Here is a 13830-nt window from a genome sequence, read left to right on the forward strand (position 1 = left end):
AGGATCTTCCCAACCCAGGGATCGAACCCGGGTCTCCCACATTGCAGGTAGACGCTTTACTGTCTGAGCCACCAGGGAAGCCTTCTAGAAGCCTATAGGTCACCCTAAACCCCTAGCAAAACCAGAGATTGTTGTCGGTGGTGAGCAGGGGAGGAGCCCGTTTCCTTTGATCTGGACATCGTTTCTGTTGGGTCTACATGAAACTGAAAGTGTTAGTCGCTCAGTTTTATCTGACTCTTTGTGACCCTATGCACTGTAGCCCACCTGTCCATGGGAGTGGAGGATCCTCTGTCCATGGGAGTCTCCAGGCAAGAATACTAGAGTGGGTTGCCATGCCCTCCTCCAGGGGACCTTCCCAACCGAGGGATCAAACCCAGGTCTCCTGCATTGCAGCTGGATTCTTTACCATCTGAGACACCAGGGAAGCCCAAGAATACTGGAGTGGGCAGCCTATCCATTCTCCAGGGGATCTTCCCAATCCAGGAATCAAACAGGGGTCTCCTGCATTGCAGGTGGATTTTTTTTACCAGATGAGCTACCATGGAAAACCCCCCCAGAGTGAGTAGCCTTTCTCGTCTCCAGAGGGTCTTCCCAACCCAGAGATCGAACCCAGGTCTCCTGAATTGCAGGCAGATTCTTTACCATCTGAGACACCAGGGAAGCCCCAAGTCTGCATCACGGAGGAGTTACTCTCAGTGGGAGTGGAAAGCTGGGATGACAATGCATGTTAAACCCCTCTGGATGAATGAGGTAAGGAACAGGGGAAGAAGCTCTTCATGTTCAGGTGACCAAGAAGAATGTCATTCTTGGACCCAGTAAAAGGGCCACCTCATGCTTCCCAAGGGATGATGTTCCTAAGCTTCTGGTCTTAGATGTAGAATCCCCCTCAAAGTGTCTCCAAGCCACAAGGGTCTGTTCCTGCCATTCCCACTCCTTTCCCTACCCTTCTCCAATTTAAAGAAATCTAAAATGGAAATTCTTACTAACACCCAAATCAAGAAAACAAGGTCGGTTCTCTTCTATCCCCAGTGTTCTGTGCAAAACCGATAATCAAATAAATGATTATTAATATTTACAATTAAACTATCACCTCTGCTTTCATCATTAAGTGTACATTTTCTGAGGGTAAGAATTATGTTTTATATTAATTTAACTCCAGAAACCATACCAGCAATAATTCATTTGTAGGATAAAATTTTCTATTATAAATTAAGGAATATACATCTTACCAGGAACATTTCCAAAATCAACGTAAGACTGTGGCAGATGATCCTTTTCTCTATTTCTTGTGACCAAAACCACACCAAGGAATGACAGAAAACACCTGTAAGAATAATGTTAATAAAGAACACAAGGTCACTGTATTAAATAACTGAACGCATGGTATTAAGTAACTGAGCTCCACTTCTACATGATGACATACATTCCATTAGTTTTGTTCTTTCTGTTTCTCATGGTAAGCTGCCAGAAATTGTCTTAATTGCTGCAGCCAATAATATTTGTCCCCAGAACCAAGACCTGGGCAGCTTCCAGTAAGTCTCTGCCCCAGGTTTTCACCATCTGGAGGTTAATTCAGGCTCTAAACCCTTTGGGTAGACACTAAGTCTCATTTTCTATCCATGCATGCTCAGACCCATTACTGGCATGCAACATGAGCAAAAAAATAATTTATTCTTTAATTTTCTAAGAAATTTCGTTGTCCTTGGCCATAAGCATAGTCATAGTTTCCAGACCCCAGAAGTTTAGCTTCGCCCAAAAATCTCACAAAAATGAATTTTCAAGATAGATAGCTTTCTATGTTGAAAATAGTCTGGGCTCAAGTTTGCATAACAATGGTTCTGCAGAATACCACATCAAGAAGCAACGAAGCATTCAGAGAGTTCCAGGTGGGAACCAATGGAAGAATCAATACATAGGTGATATTCTGTCAAGGTTCTACTCTATCTGCCAGAACACCAGCAGTGATTGTCCAGCAAATTCCTAGGCAGGGTTAAAGCTGGGCACCTAGACTCAGGAGAGGGATGGCATCAATCTGATGTTATTAGGTCTCGAGGCAGAGATCTGCCCCAGTCTCGGCTTTGCATCCTAGGTGATCCTAGAGGCATCTGTGGTTCCCCGATTGAGATCTAACCGAAGGGTTCCTAAGGCTGGGATAGGTCTGATTGAGTATAAAAAGGTGGAGTAGCTACAAGTGCCTTTGATTTACCTGGACTTCGGCTGGAACTGAAAGCTTCCAGTGTTTCAGATCCCTCACAGAGATATTTAAATCACAAAGACACTGAGCTCTGGATAGGGTGTTAAGTTGAAAAATATGCTTCTTTTAAGAGCTCGGGAAACTGATGTTTCTTATATTATTTTCCAATTTTCCTGCCTCAGGTCCAATGCCAAAAGTCTCACGTAAAAGTAATATGATTTCACATACCTTACCTCTGAGACATTTACTCACCCAAAAAGATATATAAATACAGTGAGAAAAGCTGCACCAAGGAACTCCTGATAAAATATGATACCTACAATAGTGACAGAAGATAAAATTAATTTCAGGGTAAGAATATTTACAATAGCTACATATTGTTTTTCAAATTACTCTATTATTTTTTTCAAAGTAAATAGTTACCCTTAAAATGCACATCCACTTGTTGCTGTTTAGTCGCTAAGTTGTGTCCTACTCTTTGCGACCCCATGGACTGTAGCCTGCCAGGCTCCTCTGTCCATAGAATTCTCCCAGGCAAGAATACTGGAGTGGGTTGCTATTTCCTTCTCTAGGGGACTTTCCTGACCCAGGGATCAAACCCACATCTCTTGCGTTGGCAGGTGGGTTCTTTACCACTGAGCTACCAGGGAAGCCCTAAAAAGGCACATTCAATAGCTTACTTTAAAAAATAGTTGCATGTGATACTAACATTTTCAATGACTCCAAAGAACACAGATTTGTAGACTTTACATAATGTAAGTATCATTATTATAAAATTGGCACCAGTAACATAGCTTTTGCCAACAGAAATTTTTTTATCCAGTCCAAGATTTGTCCCACTGGATCATGCAAGAAGAGTGACATTTCCCACCTCCAGTTGTTTAAGCCAGAGGTCAGCAAGCCTGACCGGAGTGTCTGGGTGGACGCTGGGCCTTTCACATAGCACCTGCACTTCAGGCCAGCTACTCCCCACGCTGTCGGCGGGTCTGGTCACAGGCTCACGTGTGCACTGGAGGATGCTAACGTGCTGCCTGAGCTCCATTCTTACTGCCAACCCCTCTCCCATCTCCCTCTGCTGGTCCTTCCTTCTGGGTGAAGGGAAATGTGCATCTGTCCTTCATGCCAATGAGCACTCCTTCTCTCCTTCTTAGTATCAATGATTCCCTTTTGGCCTCTGGTCCCAAAGCCTTCACAGACCTTTTTTTTTTTTTTTTTTTACTAAATAAGTTACCTTTTTTAAATTTTATGTATTTATTTATGGTTGCGTGTGGGCTTTCTCTAGTTGCAGTGCATGGGCTTCTCGCTCGGTGGCTTCTCTTGTCACCGGGCACAGGCTCTAGAGCATGTGGGCTCCAGGAGTTGGGGTGCCTGCGCTCAGCAGCTACGGCATGTGGGCCTTGTTGCCCTGTGGAATCTTCCCTGACCAGGGATCGAACCTGTGTCCTCTGGATTGGCAGGTGGATTCTTAATCACTAGTCCACTAGGGAAGTCCTAAATAAGTTATCTTTTAATCATCTACTACCTGGAATCACATTTGTGTGTGTGTGTGTGTGGTGTTAGCCTTGTCGACAAGGATTCACTGAGGGTCGTGAGTGCCGGCTGCTGCTTAGGTGCTGCCGTTTCCACGAAGACCAAGATGGGGGTTCCCCAGTCTGAAGTCTGTCTCCTCACTTCCTGCGGGAACAAGCCATGTCCCATTCTGGTGAATATTTGTTGAGTGAATAACGTTGCTGAAGCATTTTCCCTTGTGATTACACACGTCCTTGGAGTCATTCGAATGTTTGCTTGTTATTCTAAGCTCGTGCCCCATAATATTCATTTCTTGAAGGACATTTTAAATTGCTTCAAACGCTTTGCTTTTGTGATGTTAATAAACTTCTTTGCACATGTTTCTTCCCAGTATTTTAGGATTTTTTTTGTTGTCGCTTAAAGAGGAATTTCTGTCTTCAAGAGTAAAAGTTTTTCAAAAATTGTAGTAAAATACACATAATACACACAATAATAGTGGCTTCCCAGGTCGTGCAGTAGTAAAGAATCCACCTGCCAATGTAGGAGATGCAAAAGACGCAGGTTTGATCCCTGGGTCACGAAGATCCCTTGGAGAAGTAAATGGCCACCCACTCCAGTATTCTTGCTGGAAAACTCCATGGACAGAGAAGCCTGGCAGGGTAGAGTCCATGGAGTCGCAAAGAGTTGGACACGACTGAGCATGCAAGCATGCATGTATACATAAAATTTACCATCCTAAACATTTTAAAGTATACGTTCAGTTAAGTATACAGTCATCACTCAATATACACAAAATTTGGTTGTAGGACCCCCCAGTGGATACTAAAATCTGAGGATGCCCAAGTCCCTTATATAAAGTGGCACAATATTTGCATATAACTTATATACATCCTCCACAAATATTTTAAGTCATCTCTAGATTACTTATAATACCTAATACAATATAAATGCTATGTGAATAGCTGCTATCACTTGGCAAATTAAATTTTTGCTTTCTGGAATATTCTGGAATTTGGTGGGGAGGGGATATAGTCTATCTACTATTGGTGGTATCCATAGATGCAGAAATGTGGATATAGAGGGCCAACGGTATACACATTGGAGAGCAGCCAGTTTTCAGAACTTTTTTATCTTGTAAAACAAACTCTATACTCATTAAACAGATCCCCATTTCCACCATCCCCCAGCCCTCAGCAATCACCACTCAACTTTCCATTTCTATAAGTTTGACTACTCTGGATACCTCATATAAGTGGAATCATACAGCACTTGTCATTTTATGACTGGCTTGTTTCAGTTAGATAATGTCCTTCTCAAGGTTCACCTATATTGTAGCATGTATCAAAAGGTCCTTCCTTTTTGATGGCTGGATAATATTCCTCTGTATGTATATACCACATTTTCTATAGCCATTCATTTGTCAATTTAGGTTGCTTCTGCCATCTGGCTACTGTGAATAATGCTGTTATGAACCTCGGTGGACAAATATCTGCTTGAGTCCCTGCTTTCAGTTCTTCTGGACATACACCCAGAAGGAGCCTTGTTGGACCACGTGGTAATTCTGTATTTAATTTTTTGAGGAGCTGCCACAGTGTTTCCCATAGTGGCAACACCATGTTCCGTTCCTACTAACAGTGCACAAGGGTTCCAATTTCTTCATGTGCTTGCCAACACTTGCTATTTTATGTTTTTGTTTTGTTTTTGCTAGTAGCCATCCTAATGGATGTGTGGTGATTTGTGGTTTCCATTTGAATTTCCCTAATGATTAGGGATGTTGAGCATTTTTCCATGTACTTGTTGGCCAGTTGGACATCTCTGAAGAAATGTCTCAAGTCCTTTGCCCATTTTTTAATTGGGTTGTTTTTTGTTTTTGAGTTGCAGGATCAAAGAGGAGAGATGTTTTTAAGGCTCTTGATAAAACTATGAAACTCAATTCTAGGAAGGTGGTACCCTGGTACCTGACTCCACAAGAGTGCCTGCGACACTTTTAGCTGTGTCAGCACTGCTTATTGTAATAAAAAGAACAAAACAAAAGCTTTACTAATTTAGCAGACAAAATATGGCATCTCATTTTAATTTTAAGCTATACTTTGTGACGGGGGCAAAGAGGAGAAGTCAGTCAAGAAGCTTCACCTCCCTTCCATACTTCAGTAACATCAGATGAACTGTTATCACTCCTGGAAAGTTCCAGCTTCCCTGACTCATCGATTGTGTGAGTGTGTGCTAAGTACTCATCGGTGTGCTAAGTATTCAGATTCTGCCTGGTTGATCCTCTCACAAAACTTACCTTTCAGGGGAACTATATGTTTTACTCATCTTTAGCACAGTAATTTTAACTATTATGCTGTATGTCATGCCTCTAACTGTTTTTGGTCTTGCTTTTTTCCTTTATCAATAATTCTAGGGCACATAAATATACAGACTTTTGTTACTTTCTTTTGTCAAAAATGCAAACAAAATTAGATGTCTTCAGATATAATCTTTCTTTTTAAAAGTAAGGTTCAATGTGGGGAAATGAAAAGTTAATTAATTACATTTAAAAATTTCCCACTGGCAGGAACACTGTTTGCTATGAAATAAAAAGGACATATCCACTAGGTAAAAATAATCCCTCATTACCTCCAAACTCCATTAATTTTGCATGGGGAAATGAAGTCCCAATACAACCAGGTAGAAAATACAGCCAATAAGCTAAAGAACTAGGGTATACCAGTACCAAACTTAGGAGTGACATACCTGAATCTACTGTATTTTTGTTTGGACCAAGTTTTGGACTTATGTTTTTGTAATAGTATTGTGTCTGACATATTTAGACATCTCTATGGACATTCTTGTCCATAGAAAGAAAAGAACTGCAATAGTAGAAAACCAGAGGCCATAACTGCAAAGGCAGTAGTTCCTTTTCTCATCTGTCTGGCTTTCTGTACAACACTGGATTTACTTTAGGACCCCACTCTTTGATTCAGGTGTTGAGGGCCAGCAAGAGAAGAGTCATGGAACTGGGGACGTCTGACCCAGAGACAGGACACAAGAGGACCATTCCGCTGCTCTGATTATCAGAAGGACTGACAGAGAAGACTCCAGAAAGCAAGACTAAGATGAGCATCTTTAATTCAGAGGGATGCTAATTTCAGCCCCAGTACAAGGTCATACTTCTAATGATTAGAGCTCTCCAAATAATTCGAGTGATTCGAACTGGGACTGAGCTGCCTCCGGGGGCGGGGGGGCGCAGAGAGCTCTGGGGAACATTCACGCAAAGTAGGATAACCTCTCCTAGAGGATGCTGTGGAAGAAAGTTGGACACTGGGTGGTGGCTAGGAGGATTTGGGCTATTTATCCCTTCTAACCAAAGATTCTTTGATTTCCTTATTACTCTGAGCGAGACTTCATTTACCCTTGTTGTAGGGGCGGAGTCACCTAAGTGGAGAAAGCCCAAACTCACCGGCGATAATGGCACTGATGGTAAAGAAAATGTGGCTAACAGGCACCACCGTCGCTGTGCTGTAGAGTTTTGTGGCTTGATTCAGGAGCCTAGGGCAGAAGACACGTACTGAGCCTCTGTCTTTACCAGACGCTCAACAATAAGTTAACAGGAACAATGAGAAATGCGTGTTCTTTAGCTGCGACTACAAAGGGCAAGGAAGTGCAGCGAAAGGGCATTTCCAATCAGCAGTCATAGCTTACATGCATCTGATGTATGAGATCAGATGTCAGGTTTTACGGTCTGTTTAAACCAACAACAGTAACAATGAAAAGCAATTAATCATCTTTGGAGGCCACAGAAGTTTGAGTTGGAAGCGATTCAAGCTGCTGGACTGGTATCACACTGGGGCTGATTCATTAGGATAGACCCTAGAATCTGTTAAATATCATATCTGGGGAATGGCCTAGCTATCCCTTGACATGCCACGTGCCAAGAGAGAAGATGGAGAAGCAAAGGAATGTTTAAGGTTTCAAAAACAATGCTCAGCCCTCCAGCTGCAGAGCACATGTGGGAGCTTGGCTTCCCACTCTGGTTGCCAACAGGGTTCAGGTTCCCACAACGGCACGCTGTGCCCTTGCCAGGGACTAGAGCTTTTCCGAAGCAGTGCACCAGACTGGCATCACCTGGACACTCAAAACAGCACTAATGCTTTAGGTCGTATTCTAGAGCAATTGGGAGATAAAATTTGTGGGCAGAACCCAAGTGCTTCTTTGTGTATGTGTGTATACATGCATGCAGGAACACACACATATGCATGTATACAGGCATGTAAGTATATACATACACGAACAAACAAACCTCCTTGGGTGATATAATTGTAATGGGCAGGCAGGGCTGAGAACCACAGCTGCACAGTTCTACTGTGGTCACAGAGTAGAAAAAGTGTGGGGCCTGAAACTAGGGAGACAGGAACGTAGTTTACCTTCAGTTGTATCTGGCTTTTAAATTCATGAAGCAAGAGTTTCAAGCTAAGGATGCTAATCACTCAATTCTGAAAGCGATTATAACAGTACTGATTAATTCAGAAGAAGGGAGATGAAGCAAAATAGCAAGACGCAAGTATTAGAAACACACTTGATCTTATAAACAAACGAAAGAAACAATTTGTTTATGACACACAAAACAGTGACAGGACATTGGATTTCTCCAGTAACACACTCCTTGTAACAGGGCCCATAGTCAACCCGTAACAATTAGACTTGACTTCCAGCACCTAAGGCAGGAACCACTCTCTTCGAGGTCTGGGCTCTGATTTCCCGGCTGGTGCGCTTGCACAGCACTTTAGAGTAAACAAAAATCTTAGGGGGTAGACTCAGGAGACTGGAGCAGCTGAAGGCAAAATCACAATGTGAAATGGATGGGAAGTAATTGGAGCCGATGGAGGTGAGGGAAGAGAAGAGCAGAAATTAGAAATGTTCCATGTTGCCACTGTGAGGCCCCAAGAGAAACATAAAACAATCATTCTGCAATCCCATGGGTGCAAAGAAAATTCTGGCTAAAGATGCAAAGTTTTGGAGAAAGGATTTCCCTACTAGCCAAATGTCTGCTTTTGTCCATCTCTGGGCAATTAATGAGTATGAGCTAAGAGATGAAGGTGAAGGGTTCATGTATTTTCCATATTTAGAATGAAATCCTCGATGTGGACCTGCCCCTTTGATTTATTGCTAATGACAACCTGTGTACGATGGATATTAATTACAAGCAGAAGAGCATCAGGAAAGTATCAAAGTGCACTTAGCTGGATTATGGCCACACTTCAGAACTCACAAAATGTGGAGGCAATGCTTCGCAAAAACTTATTATTGGATGTGAAGGATAAAGCCAGGCATCTTGGCTGAGGATAAGCTTAGACCCCTCACCCTTAGAAATCAGTTGCAGCTAATTTTAATTATCATCTGAAGCCAATACGAATTACTGCTCAGAGAAGCACAGGAATGCTGCAAGATCAGTGAGTGTGCAGGAGCTAACTTACTTGACTTGGAAAACACAGGATGCTATCATGATGATACACATGATATAGAAGATGGGGTAAGTTAGTTGCATTTTATCCGTCACAGAAAAAGTGATCATGCCTGAGACGGCTTTTACAGAAATAACAGTCACCGAGGCTGAAAAAGAAAACACAAAACACAAATGAAATTCATAGTTGAGACAGAAGTGCAAATAAATATCTTACATTCACATGGTAGAGTAGTAAATACTCCTGGTATGCTTTAAGAATGAAGACTGCTATGAGAGGTGTAGGGAGGGACGAGACGCAGGCCAAGCAGTAGCCTTGTTGCTCAAGCTCCGCTGGGCTTTCCATTTGCTTAAATCAACGTGCTTCTTATCTTTGGAGCAAGATGCTTATTTTCCAGCTCTCACTGTTGAAAGGATGCTGCGGAGGTTATAATTACTAGTACATACAAAGGAGAAAAACAATGAAGGGAGGAGATAAGAAAAGGCAGACTGCCCATGTGACATTAATGGGAAAATAACCACTAAACTATACTGAAAAGACTTAAAGCCAAAGAGATGAGAAGAATGGAAAGTGAAAAGCAACTCACTCTGAGTTTATTAAGAGTTGTACTAAAGTCTACACGTGAGCCCTTTTATTAAACTTTCTCTTAATTTTTAATTGGAAGATAATTGCTTTACAATGTTGTATTGTATTCTACTGTACAGCAATGCTTGTTGAGCCCTTTTGTTAGTAAAGGCTTAGAAGTTTCACTAAAAATATTTTGTTGACAAAGACAGACACACAGTACAGCACAGAGCTGAGTATTCATTTCTCAGAGTCAACCAGAAGTCTAAGATTTACATAAGCAATGTCTATTTATTTTCTATGCTGAAGAGGAACCTATCTCTATGAGACCATAGGTTCCAAATATCAATAAAGAAAAAGTGACTTGATAAGGTGCTGTCAATATGATAGCAAGGAAGCATTTTCTGGAAACATAGTTTTTCTGCAGGAAGAAGAAAGTGTTCTCTTTTTTTCTTAGGTCCCTTGAAATTACTGTTACATATAATTCTATAATTCATTTGGAACCCACAGAAAGTTGAAAAATAATTTTTAACCTGATATCAAATATCTGTAAGTCAATGGCAATGTGATGAAGAAATACTACTTTTGATCTACTTGGTTATAATATATCTGAGCTTTATTCCTTTTAGCTCTTGAAAAGTATATGTGTGTGTGTGTCTGTGTCTGTGTGTCTGTGTGTAGTGTTGAAAATAACAGGTGATGGAGAAAAAGCCTAATTTTCCAAAAACTAAAAATATACTTTGACTTGAAGGGTACCAGGGCATACTTCCAAATCAGGCATTTTCTCTGTTAAAAGTCATAATTAACAGAAGAGACCAGGTGATAAATTCTAAAAATAAACCCTCTACCTAAACAAAGAGGCCCTTACAGCTGGGCCCATCTTCACCTTAAACATTTTTGACCCAATCATTTTACATATTTTCTATAGATTATGAAAATAGTCATACTTTAGCTAATCCAGAAATTTACAATATCTCTAGACATGTACGCCACTTGATGGTTTCAGTTTATAAGGTTAGCTCTTTTTTTTTTTTTTTTTTAAGGTTAGCTCTTGAGGGACCTAGATTTCCTCTTAAACACTAGGCTTGAAACTAGAGCGTGATGTGGTGAGGAGCTTGTGGTCCGAAGAGCCAGGTTTCCCAAACAGATCATTAACCGAGAAAGAGTTGAACACACTGTACCTTCCTCTCAGAACCTCAGAATTGTAAAGGCCACCTAATTCAATCACCATCTGATGTTAAATTATACTTGAATACAAAACGAAAACAAAACTAGAATTCTTTAGCAAAACCAACTATCAGTTGCCAGAGTTAATCATTATATTTTCAAAGCATGCACCATCACCACCTGATTAATCACTGTTTATTGTAACTCTCCAAGTTATTTCTAGGCTGGTGTTGAGTTCTAAATGAGAGAGGGGGGTTACTGGGGAGCATGGTTAATGAGGATGGGTGGGAATACCGAATTGTAATGCAGTATCATTCTAATGCTGTAGATATAAAAATAGAAAGTACTTACATATGCACAGAAAAAATAAAAATCGAAGAAACTACATCAAGATACTATCAGTGGTTATCTCTAGGCACTAGGATTATGAATAAACTTTAAACTCATTTTTTCAAACTATAAAAGTATACATGCTCATTCAAAAAAAAAATTGGATAACACAGAGAAGTCTAGGAAGAAAAAGAAAAATCACCCGCCATCTCAACAGTCATCTTCAAATCATTTTTAACATTTGAGACTTGTAGTTACTTTTCTATTGCTAAGCACAAATATATCATAACATGTGAATCACACAATATATACTACTTAGGAACCTGTTTTCCACTGCCATTAAGTATTTTCTATGCCAGTAAGTGTTCTTCTAAAACATGATTTTTATTGGCTGGAGAGTATGTCTTTGTATAAATGTATACTATATTTTAGTAATTCCATGTTCTTGGATATTTAGATTGTATCCATTTTTTTTTGGTATTAAAAATGAAGCTGTGATGAATATCCTTGAATACAAATCTTTGTATATCATTCTTCCTGTATCTGTAGGAAAACACTTAAAGGGCAACAATTACTGCTCTTCTGAAATCTACTGGCAAACTATCGTTTACAGGGGAACAGAAACACTTCCATCATGTCATGCTGCAGTGCTCAACCACATGGATCTTTATGTTTTACATGAAAACATTTTATCTTTTCTTGGTATCTTTCTCTGTTTTCTTAATTCTCAACAATAGATGCGCATTACTTCCATCATTACAACAGTACCATTTCTCGCCAGACATTATACCAAGCCATGTTTGAAAGTCATCCTTCTCAGTTGATTCCTAGTTTTTCACCAGAACTGACTCTTGGGCTTATTTACCTGTCCGTTGCTTTCCTATTTTCTATTTCATTATCTTTTGCCTTTACCTTTACTAACTGATCTTTTCTGCTGGCCTCAGCTTTATTTCGGGGCTTTCTCCCTGACTTCTTACTAATTTATTTATTTAATTATTGGCTGCGCTGGCTCTTCATTGCTGTTCTCAGGCGTTCTCTAGTTGTGGCCAATGGCAGCTACTGTAGTTGCATCATACTGCAGTGCCTTCTCTTGTTGTAGGGCTCTAGGCACGCGGGCTTCAGTAGTTGTACACGTGGGTTCAGCAGTTGTGACTTGATGGCTCTAGCGTGGGCTTAATATTTGTGGTTCACAGGTTTAGTTGCCCCACGACATGTGGGATCTTCCCCGACCAGGGATTGAACCAGTACTCCCTGCTTTGCAAGGAGAATTCCAAACCACTGGGCCACCAGGGAAGCCCTCCCCTGACTTCTTGAGTTGAGTGCTTAACTGACTTATATTTGAAGCAATGGATTTCCTTCTGAATACAGCATTAGTCATAAACTACAGGTTTAATATTGTTTTCATAATAATTTAAGAAATAAATGTTGTAATGAAATTGAGGTTTCTGCTTCAGCCCAGCTGCAGTTTAAGTGTAGTGGTTAACATTCCCAGGTGGTATGGCTTTACTGGTTTCTATTTTTGTTATTATTTTTGGTTTTTCTTTCACTGTGATCTGAAAATGTGGTCTGTACTATTTCAACTTCCTGGAATTTATCAAAAATTTCTTTGTGGCCAATTATAAGATCAGGTTTTGTAAATGTTACTCAGGCACTTGAAAAAAGGTGTATTCTCTGCTTTCTGGATTTAGAGTTCAACAATAGAACTGTCAGATCAAAATTAAGCATTCAGTTTCTCTAATTTCACATATTTTTCTGTCTACTTATTTCCATGAGCTAAGAGCAATATTCTACTTATATTTCTGTTAATGTTCTTTCTGAAATAGCTCCTGCCCAGTCCACTGAAGGTCTCAGTCCCCTAGGGCCTCCCCTCCTAAGTTCCAGTTCAACCTAGAGTGGGCTTCCCAGGCAGCTCAGACGGTAAAGATCCTCCTGCCATTCAGGAGACGTGGATTTGATCCCTGGGTTGGGAAGATCCCCTAGAGGAGGACATGGCAACCCACTCCAGTATTCTTGCCTGGAGAATCCCATGGACAGAGGAGCCTGGCGGGCTGCAGTCCACAGGGTCGCAAAGAGTCAGACACGACTGAGCACACATGCGCCGAGGGGTGCCTCCGGGATCCTCCCTTGCACTTAACGCTTCTGCCTTGATCTTCACTTACACGGTAATCTCAGAACGTCTGCTTTCTTTTACTTTCAATCTGAGTTACCTTGCTTTAGATGAAATTATACATGAAGTCAAAATATTTCACAACAAGCAAGGGCCAATCAGAAAGGATGCTATTTCAATAATCCTTGTGGAGCTGAACCAGAGCCAACGGGCTGAATCCAACTTTAGAATCTTTTTCAAAATCAATAGGGGAATTTTTCTGAAGTCCAATTTGGAAATCATTCTTTTTCACTTGGTAAACTTGGCCCATTTATCTTTATGAACAAAGCTGATAATGTATGGTCTTAATTCTGTTATCTTACTTTGTTTTTTCAAGAAAATTTAAGATTCCCTTTATTTTCAATATTTTCTGGGTAATGCACATCTTCTCAGTTTGCCTTTGTTCTCCCTGTCTGGTAATTTGGAAGAAAACAAAGTTTCTTTTCTGTTCTTTTGATCAACGGCATTCTTGAATG

At 40.7% G+C, this 13830-nt stretch overlaps 1 protein-coding gene across 2 annotated transcripts in view; it reads right to left on the bottom strand.

The window, feature by feature from the left end:
* NIPAL2 (NIPA like domain containing 2) overlaps positions 1–13830 on the bottom strand; it is a 90186-nt gene that overhangs the window by 9252 nt on the left and 67104 nt on the right. For both annotated transcript variants that reach the window (XM_088844685.1, XM_055431635.2), the window contains exons 7-10: positions 9160–9295; positions 7146–7234; positions 2447–2510; positions 1230–1324 (exon numbers count right to left, since the gene is read on the bottom strand). In XM_088844685.1, the coding sequence (XP_088700811.1) occupies positions 1230–1324; positions 2447–2510; positions 7146–7234; positions 9160–9295 (384 nt within the window). The remainder of the gene's footprint in view (positions 1–1229; positions 1325–2446; positions 2511–7145; positions 7235–9159; positions 9296–13830) is intronic.

The sequence above is a fragment of the Moschus berezovskii genome, chromosome 16 (assembly GCF_049115385.1).
Source record: "Moschus berezovskii isolate FMDL1 chromosome 16, NW_MosBer_1.0, whole genome shotgun sequence".
Taxonomy (NCBI): domain Eukaryota; kingdom Metazoa; phylum Chordata; class Mammalia; order Artiodactyla; family Moschidae; genus Moschus; species Moschus berezovskii.